Source organism: Mus caroli, chromosome 12 (assembly GCF_900094665.2).
Source record: "Mus caroli chromosome 12, CAROLI_EIJ_v1.1, whole genome shotgun sequence".
NCBI classification, from domain to species: domain Eukaryota; kingdom Metazoa; phylum Chordata; class Mammalia; order Rodentia; family Muridae; genus Mus; species Mus caroli.
This window is the reverse complement of record NC_034581.1, coordinates 1,956,297-1,972,174: the sequence shown is the minus strand read 5'-3', so window position 1 is coordinate 1,972,174 and position 15,878 is coordinate 1,956,297. Positions and strand designations below refer to the sequence as shown.

Genomic DNA, 15,878 nt, shown 5'->3' with positions numbered 1-15,878 from the left:
CCCTACCCTTCCCTCCCCTACCCTTCCCTTCCCTTCCATAGGAGGGACCTTATCTCCTATGTCCCTTATCACTTAACAGCTGTGAAACTGGAGGCAGCCAATCTCAACAGCCCAGAAAAGCTGAAGAGGTGAAGGGTCAGCCTAAAATAATTCAAGAATAGAATTGCCCTTTAAAACTGGATTTAAGCCAGCCAGAGAAAATAAAGAGGAGAGAGCCAGTATCCACAAAGGCATGGGCCTTCCCAGAGGCTGGGCAACTGACTGGTGGTAGAGCTGGACCCAGTTGGTCCTCTGGAAAGTCATTTCCTGTGTGTAAAGGCTGCTTTCTTCATGGAAACTGTTGAGCCAACATGAACTGAGAATGAATGACCTGTGAGGTCAGCAAGGCTGAGTTGTCTTACAGCCTAACATGGTGGACCTTCCTTCTGCTCTAGAAGCACAGAGTGTCTTAGGGTTTCGACTCCATGACCATGGAAACTCCTATAAAGGAAAGCATTTAATCGGGGCTGGTTTATCCTTTCAGAGGCTTGGTCCATTATCATCATGGTACAAAGCATGGTGGCACAGAGGTAGACATGGTGTTGGAGTAGTAGCTTAAGAGTTCTACATCTGGATCTGCAGGAAGAGAATTAGACACACTAGGCCTGGCTTAAGCATCTAAGACCTCAAAGCCCACCCCCAGTGACACACTTCCTCCAACAACATGGCCATACCTCCCAATTGTACCAATCCCTGTGAGCCTATGGGGCCAATTCTCATTCAACCCACCACAGAGCTTTTGTCAGGGATGGACGAGTGGATATCACAGGGATCCAGAAGGGTTGCTGAAACAGGTCTTTGCTGACGCAGATCATACTTGAATTCTGAGCTCAGTTCTACTTTCTACTGAGACATTAGTTACAGAGATCCTAACCAGGCTAAATGGGTTGAGAGTGCTGCTGTCTCTCTCTGACACAAGTGCTGTGGTCTATCTGTTCTCTCCTGAATACCAGAACAGAGTCAGCCCACAGCGTGCCCTCCCCCCGGTTATCTGACTAAGAAGAGCTAAGCAGGCGCTAAGGCAGGGTGAGATGAAGTGAACGCCTCCTCCTGCCAGTCAGCAGGAAAGTACTAAACACCCACTGTGCAACGAACGAAACAGACCCCAGATTCCCCTTGGCAATCTTACCTTCCAACATCCCGAAGCCTTCCAAAGACTTGTGGCATCCACTTCCCAGATGTGGGATCTGGAAAAAGAACAAATTGTGTGTGACATTCCAAAGCTATGCAAAGCAGGCTGATCTAGGATCCCCAAAGGCCAGGACACAAGACTCAAGTGGCTTTAGATTCACCTGGTAACACTCCCACCTGCCCAGCTCCCCTCACCTCGGGCAGCACTCGGGGTATGTGCAGAGGTGTGCCACCTCAGATGGAGAAGTAGATGTGCAGCAGGGCACCAGGCTGTGATCTCGACAAGACTATGTTTTCTTCTGAAGTGTGCCCCCCGCTGAGACAAATGAGCTGTAGGATACCATCATACAGACAACATGAGTGGGACACACTGTCTAAGCAGGACAAAAGCCTAGCTACTTGCCAGCCTACCCAGACTGGCACTGAGCCAAAGCCAGCCAGTCCTTGTCCTCACCGCAGCTTTTAGGTACCCATCGCTGCCTTAGCTGGTTTCTCTGACCATAGCCTAGTAGCCTTGACATGTCCATTGGGCATTTGTTCTTGCTCCTCCCCTCACCTGTACCCTTGAGTAAGCAGTGGGGTGTGCATGCCTGGGGGAGATGCTGATGTGGACAGAGCTCAGTTCAGTGTTGTTCTCTAGGACTTAGGAAATGAGTTTGCTAATAGATATGTCATCCTGGGAGGTCATGATACCACTTGTCATTAACCCAGGCCCCCTGCCTGGAGTTCTCACCAAGAAATTGTAGGTGGCTGCTTGCAGGCAAGTGAGTGATTTGCAGGACCACAAGAATATTTGCATAAACATATGTATGAAAGTGTGTATTTATTTGCATTCATTTGCATGAATTTCTGCCTCTTGGAGCTGTCGAGCTGTCGTTCCTTAATTTTATTTTATTTTATTTTTTCAGTAAATGTCCTTGCAGTCTGGGAGCAGCTCTGGACACTTGGGGAGTGAAAATAAAAAAGGCAAAACCAACAGCCGTTCACAGCTGTGAGAGCAGAGGTTCTAATTTTGTTGTTTATTAGAAGCCCCTGAGGAGCTCTTAGAAAGCCTGTGAGGCTGGGGAAGTGGCCCAGGGGTAAACCACTTGCTGTGCAAGCCTGAGGACCAGAGTTCAAATCCACAGAACCCACATAAGAGTCCAGATGGGCATGGCACCCCACCGGCAATTCCAGAGCAAGGGAGAAGGGACTCCTCTTAACAAGCTGGCTATCCAACTAGCCAAACACTGAGCTCTGTAAATATTAATTAGTAGTTTCTATACCACCTTAAGAACATTTCGTTCCCAAATGAAAACACCAACCTTTTATATTTATAATAAGCTTTAAAAGCACTAGAGCTGGACAGATATCAACACTCTGTGCTATTTTTGTCTACTTTCCTGGAGTTTGAGATGTAGACCAGGTTGGTCTACATAGAGATCAACTCACAGAGATCCTCCCATGTTCTGGAATTAAAGGTGTGCACAGCCACACCCAGCATCAGTCATTTTTTTAAGTTTCCAGGTGAGTCTCATGCCCAGGTCCATCTTGGGCCATGCCTCCAAGAACACTGGGTCCCCCCTCTTCACTTCCCATGCCATGGGTCAATCTGTGTCTTCCCTCTCACATAGGCCCCAGCTCAGACTGATGCTTTATAAAAGCTGTGCAACCTGTATATACTGTAGCTCATCTTTCCAGCATTTGGGGTTGAACACAGGCAGTCCCCTCCTCTATGTGCATGCTCTGACCTCCCTCAGCTAACTGGGCACAATGGTCAGGGCCTACACATCTATCCCACCCTATGCAGAGGTCCTCAGAGCCGTGCACATAGGTATGTGTACAAGTCTAGGCTCTCTAACACAGGCTGGCAACTATTAAGTAACTATAACCCAGGCATGTGTAAAAGGTAGATCTGTGCATTTAGTATCTAGAGTTTGCTAAGTTCAGCTTCCCAAGAAAAGCTGATGGCCAAGCTAGAGACCTGCAGGAAAATGAGCAGGGCAGAAAGAGCTATGGTTAAATCCAATATTAATGGGAAAGCATAGCAGGCTAGGGAAATTGATCCAGAGGGCCCAAGGGCACAGGCTGTGTACCCAAACAGGCCTCCTTCCTTGTGCCTGGGCTCTTTAACCGTAGGTTGCCAGTTGGAGCAAACCATCTGCGGCTGTGTCCAGAATGGCTTTGGTGACCAATGATTGCAGATAGATAGTAAAACGTCAGCATTTCCACCCACCAGCACTTGCCCAGACGACAGAAATGGAAAGAAGACAGGATTGACATAGAACACTGGGAAAAGGGCAAAATCAACATTGGGAGAGTGAGGGAGTGTCAATACAGCCCCTTGCTGATCTTTCCAACCCCAGCTACCTTAGCACATGATAAAAAACAAAACAAACAAAAAACTGTAGATTGTAGCCAGTATGATGGGTGGGATGTGTGAGCTGGCACCCACGCTGAGCTGGTCCATCCCCAGCTGATGAGGCACGGGTTCCTCTTCCACCGTTGTGTTCTCCCACTGGCTACAGTGCCCTACAGGCCCTGAGCCACAGGAGATATAACCCCACCTTCTTCTCTGTGCTTAATTAATAAGATCCCCTGATTTTCCTAGGATGACAGCAGACATGACTTGTATGATATAAAAAGACTGTTAGCTTTGTGAGAAACTAGAAAAGACGCCAGGTTTTCACCTCCTGAAAGGTCAGAATGTAGGTGTGGTTCCCAGACCTGCCCTGCCTACAGACAGCAAGAGAGATGGACTGGCATGAAGAATCAGGGATAGACAGTTTCCTAGGAGACTGTGGAGACACAGGTGGGCAGGAAAGGGTCCTTACGCCTGAGCCACACATACAGACACACACTCTCTCCCCTTCTATCTCCCAATCCCAGTTTGCTGGGCTGCTGTGAATTCCCTGTCCATAGCATCTGGAGTTGCTATGAGCCCCTGGCATCCAGGGTCTGTTTCATTTCCCTGTTTACTTGGATACTTGAACTGATTGCACTCTCAGTTCTGGTTCACTAATTCTTGCAAATCCTTTAAAACTATTGATTTATTTGCTGGGATGGTAGCTGTCAGAATGCTTTGGGGATAATGACTTGGGCTAAAGCAGATGCAAGAGACCTGTGCAAGAATTTACCTTTTCTTCTGTCTCCTCTGCTTGCCCTCTCCCCATCTCTGCGCTTTCTTGGCAGCTATTCTATTACTGGAATAGGTGGCTGGCTTTCCCAAACCTAAGTGGCCGGATCTTTGAGGAACCAGATCCCCACAAAAGAATCTAACAAAATGAAGGTTTGTGAGACATAGTATGAGAATTTAAATTCTGAAGCTGCATCCCTGCTTGTTGGGCTATCTGTCCCTTAGGTGGGAATACTGTTTCTCCATCCAGGTCTTTGTCACTCTTCTATTTCTAACCTATTCTTGAGGTCTGTACCTACTCCTCTCAAATGCATGCAGCTGTGTTGGAATCGAGGAGACAGGCAGATGAAGGGCCTTGGATTAGAAAGAGGGACAGTGTGTTTAACAATGACTGAGGAGCCCAGGCACATGAAGTGGGGAAGCAGCACTCCTTACAGGCCTCCTCTGCCCAAGGTTGCTATCCAGCCACTGTGTCCCAGGCAGGAGAAACAGATTGCCTGCTTTCAGCTCTGACCCAGAAGCCCATTATCTCCAGCCAGGAGCTGTGCTGTACCGGAGGATGTGATGGCTGTACCAACTCCCAACTATGCTTTGGGGAAAGATGTTTATACTTGCTAGAGAAGGAGACAGAAGTCATGGACTTCTCAAACCCCTGAGGCAAAGCTCTACACCAAATCTGGAAGTCCTCTGCCTCAGCTTCCTGAAGAGTCCTCTTCTGTAGCCTCCGAAGTGCAGACCAGGCATCTTCCTCACCGCTCTCTCATGTTGCTGGCAGGAGTCACTATTGGAAGGTGTTCCATCTCTCCAGATACATAGCTTCCAGTTCCCCCACTCTCTGTGCCCAGGGTCATATGGAACCTCTTAATTCCATCTCTAGGCTTAAGATCTCTGGGTTCCTGGGCCTCTGAAGATGGCTCCGTGGTTAAGAGTGCCCACTGCTCTTAAAGAGACTTGAGTTCAGTTCCTAGAACCCAAAAGTTGGGTAATTCATAACCACCTGTACCTCCAACTCCAGAATATCTGACACTCTCTGAACTTACTGGACATCTGCACTCATGTATGTACATATGTATGTACACACACACACACACTTAAACATTTAAAGATTTATAGGTTCCCTAACACAGCTTGTTTAACCTTTCCTGGGGACATCAACTTGTATCATGAGCCTCAATTCTTGCCATCCCTGTCACCAACTGTCCATACTTGGAATACAGTCATACATGGCCCTGGGTCTTTGCACATGCAGGTCACTAAGAAAGTCCCCTCTGAGAGCAAGGCCCTTGGTCTTGCAAACTTTATCTGCCCCAGTACAGGGGAACACCAGGGCCAAGAAGCAGGAGTGGGTGGGTAGGGGAGCAGGGCAGGAGGAAGGTACAGGGGACTTTTGGGATAGCATTTGAAATGTAAATGAAGAAAATATCTAATAAAAATATTTTAAAAAAGAAAGTCCCCTCTCTTCTACCTGTAATAAGCTCCACTCTGAAGACCAAGCTAAGCCTCCCATCCTCTGTAAGTGCACACATCCATTTGCATACCTGTGTTCTGCCAGCATCCATAGGCCCTGCTGTAAGTAGCATGTCAGTATACCATTATTACCTCAGCTAGTAAGACTGCATGTCTGTAGTCAAAAGAATGCAGCCACAGAATCCAGCTCTGACAGAGGCACAAGGAAGGCAGTGGCTGGAGCCCAGGAGTTAGGCTGCAGACTAGGGGGGAACTGAAGGCCACAGATCTAGATCAACCATAATGCCAGTCCTTTGGAGACCCCATAGTGACATACAATGGGCGATTTTGATGGTAGAACCTGGACTCCTTTCCCTCCAAGACCCAGCCCAGAACAGGCCCCATGAGTGCACTTCAGGCCATGGTTGAGTCAGCTGTGAGCATCACTCAGTGTGCCAGGGCTGTGTGCATTCTAAGCAAAGTCTATAGCACTGAGATACATCTTCATCTACCTCATGTACACTCAGCTCTCCATTTGACATAGGCAGCAGTTATTTCTTTGATTTCTGGCCACCCTTCCCTAGGTCACCTGCCCATAAAAGCCACCAATGATGTCATTGTCTCATGGAATACCATGGGCCCTTTCAAACTGTGGAGTAGTCTCAATTTACACTACAGCCACCTGGGGTACTTCTGCTTTGCTTTCCCATGAGTCTTTACTAGACAAGCATCCCACCATGGTGCCTCCCTTGTACCCTCAGACAGAAGCAGCTGTCTCCTTCTCTGCTCAATGCTTGTCCCTGTTGGCATAGTTATATCAGTATCTCTCCCAATAAACCTGGCACTGCCCCAGGGATGCATATATGATCATTCATTCACTCAAGTCCCTGGCACACACCCAATATCCTCAGTATCGGCACACAGGAGACCTGTTTTAATGAAGACACCAGTGGGTACTTGTACCACCTCAAGTTCATAGAACTCAGAGTCTCAATCAGCCTCTGAAGGAGCTATGAGTCCCCTAGTCTCATCCACAGCCCTGGATGTGTTAGGTTGTTCCAGGCTGCTCCCTAACCACCCTAGCTGTCTACCTTCTGTCTGGACTACTGGGTATGTGTCTCTCTCCAAGGTCCTGAACTTGGCTCTTTCTCTTGACCCCAAATAACTGTCATGACTTCTTAACTCCAGTCCCTCCAATGAGGAACTATATCCCCCACCTCCCAAAAGTCTATCGATCAGTGAGAAAGAAATGTAAATTGTGAGTTAAGACAATGAAGGCCAAATAGTTTCATAAAGATGAGAGCATTTATGAGAAAATGAAAGTAAGGTTCCCATCTCCATCCAACCCCTGGGACCATATCCAAATCTCACACTCTGTTTGTCACTAGGACCTGTGTCCTTTGAGACATTATCCTCCCTTGCTACCAAGCTCTATTCTTAGAGAGGTCATATAAGGAGTATAGGGACTCTCTACTTCATAAGTCCCCACTGGCTGCTGCTAGCCCCTCTGCCTCAGTCTCCCACCTAGTTCTTCCACTCTCTACATGCACACTTGCAATCCCCTCATAGCCTCCGGGCATCCTGATCTGGATCATCTGTCAGTTCACTGAAGTGTAGCTCTCCACGCTCCAGGTGGTCATCCAAGAGTCCCACCTCTCCTCTGTAGACTCCTTCACACCTCTGTTCCTCTGTAGACTCTTTCACACCTCTGTTCTTTGACCTCACACCTCACCCAGCTTCTCCCCACTTTTGGCCTTCTTCAGATGTCTCTCAACATAGAACCTTCATAACATTTCACTCCTCTCATTTCAGAATATCACCTTCTCAGATTCCCTCCAAGCAGAAAAATGAGCCAAATGCTGGGGGGGGGGGGGGCTCCTTTAATCCCAGCACTCAAGAGGCAGAGGTAGGTAGATCTCTGAGTTCAAGGCCAGCCTGGTCTACAGAGTGAGGTCCAGAACAGCAAAGGCTACACAAAGAAACCCTGTCTTGAAAAATCAAGAGGGGATAGAGGGAGAGAGGGAGTGAGGGAGCAGGCATCTTTAGTGAAGGCTGGAAGGTCTAATTGCTGCTAATATTAACCTAGCCAGGTACTTCCCCTCATTGCAGCCTCAGGATCTACATAACCACCCTTTAGTGGAAGCCACCATCTGACTAGGGTCCCTGATCTGGATCTGGGTGGTTTGATTGTGGTGGTTTGAGTGATAAATGTCTCCCATAGGTTATATATTTGAAGATGTGCTCTCAGGTTGGAGGTGCTGTTTGAGAATATGAAAACTTTCAGGAGGTAGAAATTTGCTGGTGGAAGAACATCACTGGAGATGGTCTTTTATAGCCTAGCTACTCCTGTCCTCTCCTCTCCTCTTCTCTCCCCCCCTCCCCTCCCCTCCTCTCCTTCTTTCTTCCTCCTCTTCCTCCTATCTCCCTTCTCTCTACCTCCCCCTTCCCCTCCCTCTCCCCCTCCCTCTGTCTCCGTCTCCCTCTCCCTCTCCATACTTCCTATGTGCAGATAAAATGTGATCAGTCTGCTCCCTGACTGCCATAGCCGCCTCACGCTCCAGCTGCCATGCCTTGTCCACCATGATGAATTATAACCCTCTGAAGAGCCTTTGCTCAGCATATTCTATCACATCAACAGAGAGTGACTAGTACAACCCTCTGCCCTTGCCTTCCCCTAATCCCTTCCCAAATGAAGAATGCCCACCCTGATTCGCCCGGGTATGGTCTGTTGATGCATGCAACTGATTGTTGGATTACATTTGGGTAAACCTTGTCATCTAGGCAGCTAGAAGCTGAAGTGTTAAAAAAAAAAAAAAAAGATGGCTTCTGTCTAGCCACTGTGTGTCAAGGCCACAGGCTGCAGCTATACCTCAGTGTCAGCTGAGGTAGTTAGTCCTTCCTACAAAGGTCATTTATGGCTCTTCTAAACAACTGGAGCAGAACAGAATAATTTGATCTCTTCCCAAAGATCTAAGTCATGAATGGGGCAGTGCTTTAGCAATATACATCACCCAAATTGTGGGACTACCACAGTTGTTATTAACAATTATATCTCTTAGGCTTAGAGAGGGCTTCACTTCTACAACCAGTCCATCTACTTCTACATACTAGACATTTCTACTCGTTCCATTTAATCATGTTTAAGGACATTCTGACTGATTCCACACCTCCCCATGTGTTCTGTAATCCACTTGAATTGTAATCACAAACACGTGCAAAACATAATACCATTTACTCCAGAACCGCAGAGACAAGCCATTCAGATCGCAGCCTGGAAAGGAGACAGGTAGACAACAGGTAGAGTCCTCTAGAATGAAGCAGCCCATGGTCTCTATCCAATACTAAGACATCAACAACATCTCATGAGAGCACAGAGAGGGCAAAGCATGATGTGACTGAGATGACTCTTTGAGACTCCTTAGAGGATGCTGCTAGAGCTGAGGCTTACAGGACTTGTGAGACTTTAAGTAGGACTTGGTCAAAAGAGCAGGACATGCTAGGTATAATCTCAGAGGGTAGGAATGTGCAGGGGTGATGAGGCTGTAAAGAGAAGAGCAGACCCAGGAAGTCTCTGTGAGTCCTCAGAGAGGAGCTGAATAGTAAAGCCCGAGTCTCCTACCTCCGAGGAGGAAAGGGTCTCGTCATGGTAGCAGACTGCAGTGACTCAGCAATGACATCAAGTTTCTCCAGTCAGACCCTCTCCAGGCACAGACTAATAATTCCTGAGCAATCCTGTCAGGGGAGCTGGCTCTGGGCACCTCATGGATGGTGTGGCTGTACAAAGCGTCCAATGGGGAGGCTGTTTGTGCAAAGCTCTCATTTGTCCCCACGGTGTCAGCACACATCCAGCATCCCTGCTCCCAGATGAATTACCCTCTGGGTGTGCATGACACAGTCATCACTGGGCTTTCTCAGTGTATTTCCCAGCTGCTCTGAGTTTATAATGTTTTCCGGTCTTTTATCATGTATGTGTCATAAATACCAATGGGACCAGGGACATTTATCACCTCGCTGGCTTCCTGCTTGAGCTCTGAAAAAAAAAAAAAAAAAAAAATTGGCTATGCAACCTTTCTCAGGGCTCTGATTTAATGGGCTTCTCTGCTGCAAAGACACTGGAATTCTTTACCTTTTAATATTTGACACCCTTTTCTCTTTATTACCACATCGGACAGCCCTTCTAGACCAGCTGGAACGAGCCCATTAGTCTGTGACAAATAACTTGTGTCATTTGGTGAAAAATATGCAGAAGTTTAGCTGCAGTTTCGTTCCCAGTCTTGGTTCTGCCTGTGGTCTCATTCTCCTCTAAACAAGGCATGCAGCTCCAGGCAGACCCTCTTAGCACCCCCTGGTCCCTCGCATTCCTTGGAAGCTGGGTCTATGGGGTTATTTCATTCTAACCGATTATAATGGAGCTGAAGATTGGAGTGGCTAGAGATACCCATAACTGGGTGGAAGAATTAGGCTGGGAGTATCAGTCACAACAGCTGAAAAGCATCTACTCACAGATTAATGGATTTTAAAATGGTATCTACTTACCATAGGATGTAAGCCGGGAGGAAATTCTGACATACCGCACAATGAAAACAAACCTTGAAGTCATTCAAGTAAAATAAGCCAATCCTAGGAGGACAAATGTATATGGTTTCACTTACACAACAACGTCTCCAGGAGAGTCAAACTCATAGAGAGGGAAGTGGGATGGTGGGCAGGGGCTGGTGGAGGAAGAGTAGGGGGGTGGTTGTTTCCTAGATACACAGTTCCAGCTTGGAAAGAAAAGCTAGCAAATGGTTGTAAAATGGTATATGTGTGCTTACCAGCACTGAACTGAACACTTGAAAGATGGGCTTGATGGAATGTTTGCACATTTTGTTTTTAGAGATTATTTATTTATTTATTTATTTACTTCATGTATGTGAGTACACTGTCGCTGTCTTCAAACACACCAGAAGAGGGCATCAGATCCCCATTACAGATAGTTGTGAGCCACCATGTGGCTGCTGGGAATTGAACTCAGGACCTCTGGGAGAGTAGTCAGTGCTCTTAACCGCTGAGCCATCTCTCCAGCCCATGTTTCCACATTTTAAAAATTAACCTCACATCAAACTAACAAAGGGAAAACTGACAGAGGCAAGTGCTCCAAGTTCCTGAGCCTGTCACTTATTCCCCTTCTGAATTGAGTGGCTCTCGCAGAGCTAACCAGCAATTCTCAAACATCCTGGCTTATTTAGGCTGTGGTTCTGGTTAGGCAATGTGCAGGTTAGGTCAGGCTGATACTGGCAGAGGCTGGCTAGTCTACATGACAATCTGGGGTGGCTCACCTTTGCTCCATGCTGCCTCATCCTCCAGCAGGCTATCCCCAGCAGGACCTCCAGAGGCAGCTAAAACAAGCAGATTCCCTTGATGCTGTGGCTGACACCCATATAAGGTCCTTTCTACTGCATTCTATGCTCCAAAGCAAATTAAGGCCAGCCACAATTCAGTGACCTCTGCCTCTTGATAGTAGAGAATTTTTTCAACTTACTGTGTGGGTTGAACACAAGTCAAGTGAGCTAAGTGTTGCAGGTAAAAATATAAATACAGTATAGTCTGGTACAGGAGGCAGGTGTGTAAATAAATAATTACAAGGCACGGTTTGCTGTAAAGAAGGTAGCTCAGGATGCTGAAAGAACATACATGGGGAAACAGAGGGAGGGACTGTAGGAAGAAAGAGGCAAGGAGGCCTGGGACCACATGATATCAGAATTGCCATGGAAAACCAATGGTGAGCAGCCAAATGAAGAATAAGAAAGGCCTTGGGTAGAGGGGAACACGTTTGAAAGCAGGATGCTGTCTAGGGCACTGGGGAAGCTTCACTGGAAGGGGGAAGTGGAAGAGAAGCTGAGGACCAAGGGCACCTTTCTGCCTTTGCTCACTCTGGAAGGGCTTATTTAACCAGAGGCCAGCAGCTGGATGCTGTGGGGAGCCGAGATGGCTTGGGAGAAAGCAGGCTGGAAACGGGGAAGCACTCTCTGGTCATGTGCTTTCTGCCTGATGGTCTTATGGGAGAAGAATCCCTAATGTGCAGTGGGGAAGCAAGGCACAGGGGAGCTAATCCTATAAGCATGGGATGGGGGCATTCCACTCAAAGCTAAGACCAAGAAATGCCCCAAGATGCCAGCCAGTAGCCATGGAGGCCAAAGCTGTGGCCCTCTACCTGGGCTCAGGCTATCAGCCTCCTCAGTTACATGGTACTGAGTCTTTCCTGGGGAGGGTCCAAGGGCCTCTGGCCCATTCTAAATTCTACAAATGCAGGGTACTGCCAGGAACCCTGAACCTTTACTCTAGATTCCCCCCAACCCCCACAGCCCTCCCTATACCAGCCCTCCCTATACGTCCTCTTTGGACTGTTTAGAAAAGACACCTCAAAAATTCAGGAGGATTATTCTGCTCTGAGACAAGGGTGAGGAATCCAAGCATCGTTCACCCAGGACAGTAGGTCCTGGCTTCCTCCTGCGGATCCAGGGTGTGTTCCTGACAAGTATAGACTGTGGTGCCCACCGTCCCCACTGGCATACTGCAGGCAGAGGCAAGCACATACCAACTGATCAATACTTGGAAGGCACTGGGCCTGCTGTGCAAAGGAATCCCCTGGTGAGCACTTTCATAAATTGAAAAATTCTTCTGGAAGTGAAAATCGTCCCCAGCTATTACATTAGATTTCTGAGAAGGTGGAGGTGTAGAGAACAGAAAGCATCCATGTGGAGAGGCGACACCTCAGTCCCAGCCACCTTGCCACATTTAGGGCAGGGCTTGAGGTTCCTGGTGTAGCCAGCATTGCGGCTCGGACTGAGGCTATAGCTAGAGTCTTTTCCAGAACCTTGACCTGTAAGGAAAACCTTTGAAACATCAGGACACAGTGGGTTCAGGAGTGGGATGTTGGCCTGGCCCCAGCATTAGCTACCTCCACAAGCACACAGAGCTGGATCTGCTTTCCAACACAGTACAATGACCAGGGTGCCACAGAGCTACTTTGTCCTACAGGAACTGGAGGCCCCACAGGCAGGGGTAACTTACCCAAGGCCATCTAACTATCCTGTGACAAATCAAGGTTAAGAACTAGAACCCGGAGGCTAGAGAGACAGGTGGGTGGCTGAGAATACACACCCACTCTTCCAGAGGACCCAAGTTCAGTTCCCAGCATCATGCCAGGAGACTCACACTGCCTGTAACTCTCTGCTGGTGAGCTGATGCCTTCTTCTGGTCTCTGCAGGTACCCACGCACAACATGCACAAGCACATGCGCATACACTTCTACATTTTAAAAATATGGTAAAGCTCTAAAAGTTTGGAATCCCCCCACACACACATTCTTACCTCCACCCCTCGCTTTGCTCACAAATGACGTAATCCACCAGGTTCACTCAGCTCAGGCTCTGTGAGCATCTAAGAGTCACAATTTACATGGGCCCTGCCTGGTTCCATAGATCCTCCCTGAGTCCCATTGGCTGATCTCCACCCCAGGCCTCTCACCGCTCCTTGCACCTTACTGACTCTTTTTCTACAAGCTCTTCCTCCCCTCGTTTCTCGGATCTCCCTTGCTCCCTCCTATTACATGGCAGCTGTGGCCCAAATGTTGTCTCTGCCCTTCAGTCTTCAGTAGGCCACCTCTTCATCTTTCAGTGAGATCACACAAGGGCTCCACCATCAACAGTAGTTTGAATCTACTTCAGTGACACCGGGCACAGTGGGTACTGACCATCTGCTACATCATTAACTCTCAACAAGCAAGGTTACTGGGAATCCAGTTCAGCTTTTCCAGGCTGCGTATCTCACGGAAGGCAGAGTCCGGCTTCACCCTCACACCTGTCTTCAAAATCAAGGTCTCTGACTGTCGGGAGTCTTCCTGCCTCCCATTGGATTTCCTAAAACCCTCTCCTCCTTCCTCTCTGTCAGATCACTGGAAAACAAGCCCAACCACGCCACTTTCTGCACACAGTCCCCTGCAGCCCCTTGGCACGGTTCTCAGGATGTAGTGTTACTAGCCAACTATGCTGTTCCTGTTGCTCTTCAGCTATAACCCGCCACACAGCCCCACACTCTCCAGTCTCGTCTCTGTGCCCTGCTGAAGTTGGAGAGCCTGGCCAGAGTATTCCACATGCAGAGCTGAAGACATTCTCCCAGAGTGCAAGTCAACCTAACACGGAGTGACAGAGTCCATGGCTCAGCATGATGGCAGGTGGTTCAGGACAGTTCCACCACCTCAATCCCCACATGCAGCATGTTTTCTGGGACCCATATCCTTCATCTTTGGCAGAACCCAAAGCCAGTGTACCTTTGTGGAGGAGGGCCTGCTGGACTGCCAAGACCACTGATCCTATTGCCATCCCTAAGCTGGATTACATCAAGTGACCCTGCTGATCTCTGCAGACAGAAGTAGGATCCTGTTGACAGATATAAATATAGAGGCTCAGAGAGACATAGAGGACCTGCCACAGGCTGAGATGAGCCCAGGGCCACCTGACTACCCTGTGACAAATCCAGAATAAGAACTAGGGCTAGGGGACTCTCAGCACTTAAGTGGTACTGACCCTACATTCAGGCTTGAGGTAGGAAACACCAGAGAGTAATTCTAGAAAATCAGCTTCACTAAGCATAGCCCCAGAGAACTTAGGACAATGGTAAGAGGACTTCTCTCTCATTGTCTCCCTTTACCTATCTAATGACAGTCTAGGTCACCTGACACAAGGATCTAGGACTCTAATGTGCTGTCCAGCCACTATATGCAAAGGATAAGGAGTCCTGGATGCAGCCAGATGTGCTGGAGGTAGTGAGCAGTGTCCATTTAAAGGCCCTAACCTCAACAAAGGGGAAAGAACGCCTTAATTAAATGGGCTAACTGGTAGGCTCCTCTCTCCTCCTCCCTTCTAGCACTTGGGTGGGTCTGGGAGAAGGTGTTGACCTCCCTAGGTCTGGAGCCCACAAGCCTGTATTCTGTCTATACCAGCCTCAGTGGCCAAGACTCCAGGCAAAGGTAGGTATACATCGGGGCAAGATATAATCACCTCCCATTCCCAGCCACTCCCTAAGACCTGCAGAGGCTGCAAACCAACTTCTCATCAAAAGCACAGGCAAGGCAGGGCATCCTGGAAGGCCAGCCTAAAAATGGGGCTGATGCAAAGAAACACCCCACCCAAGCGCATACCACTGTTCACTTACTTACCCCAGAAGTCTGTGAAAGCCTGAGATGGAAGGAGGCACTTGCCAAGCCCTAGTTGGGCCCTTCTGTTCTCTGTCTGCCCTACCCAGGAAACTTGTTCCACGCCACAGCTTGAGTGTCTAACAGAAGGGATGCTGTTTCTACAGTGCTTATGGGTTTTGTTCCTCTAGACCATGTCCCACCCATCCTGCATCACAAAGCCATGCTTTACTTGATACACTGGGACCACTGGCATTCAGAGACCTTATTCCATGGTTCTAGGATAGAGTCTTTTTTTAAAGCTGTTTGTGGTAATGTATTTTCTGTTTCTGATTGTCAGTATGGGAACCTTTCCCCAGCCTACTTCCCAATCTTTCAGTACCTGGGTTTGATACTTTTTTGTTTTGTTTTGTTATTTTGCTTTTTTAAGTTGTTACTCCCTTGGTTATGTGGCCCCTCCCAGTGGCTGCTTGTTTTTGCTTGTTTGTGACCTCTTTTGACTGTCAGTGTTCAGCCAGCCTTGCCAAGAAAGAATATCAAGTATTTTCTATTTCTCTACTTCTTGAAAAAAAATTAATTAAAAATAAAAATTAAAAACCTCTTAATGGGAACCTGGCCCTGTCTGTCTTCTCTATTCTGCAGAAATGTTGAAGGAATTGAACCAGCAACGCAGAGCGAAAGCGTTTACAGACCTGAAAATTGTTGTTGAAGGCAGAGAGTTTGAAGTCCACCAAAATGTTCTAGCTTCCTGCAGCTTGTATTTCAAGGACCTGATTCAAAGGTTTGCCTTCCTTCCAGCTGTGGTCGGGTCTGGTCCTTCGTAGGACGCTTTTGTGTCGCTTTTCTTCCCCCTCTCTTGCAGGTTCCTGAAGTGTGACTCCCTGTCACAGAGCCAGTAGCCATCTCTCCTTCCCCTCCCCAGTGCCCTCACACACACACACACACACACACACACACACACACACACACACA

At 48.0% G+C, this 15,878-nt stretch overlaps 1 protein-coding gene and 1 long non-coding RNA gene across 2 annotated transcripts in view; one reads left to right on the top strand and one right to left on the bottom strand.

The window, feature by feature from the left end:
• Positions 1–15,878, top strand: part of Klhl29 (kelch like family member 29) — a 303,183-nt gene that overhangs the window by 265,445 nt on the left and 21,860 nt on the right. Inside the window, exon 6 of the mRNA XM_021179297.2 lies at positions 15,549–15,687. Coding sequence (XP_021034956.1) covers positions 15,549–15,687 — 139 coding nt within the window. The remainder of the gene's footprint in view (positions 1–15,548; positions 15,688–15,878) is intronic.
• On the bottom strand, positions 588–1,490 carry LOC110307073. The gene is made up of 3 exons (XR_002379352.1): positions 1,366–1,490; positions 1,169–1,226; positions 588–615 (listed from the first exon to the last, which is right to left on the bottom strand). It is a non-coding gene; the product is annotated as an uncharacterized LOC110307073 (long non-coding RNA).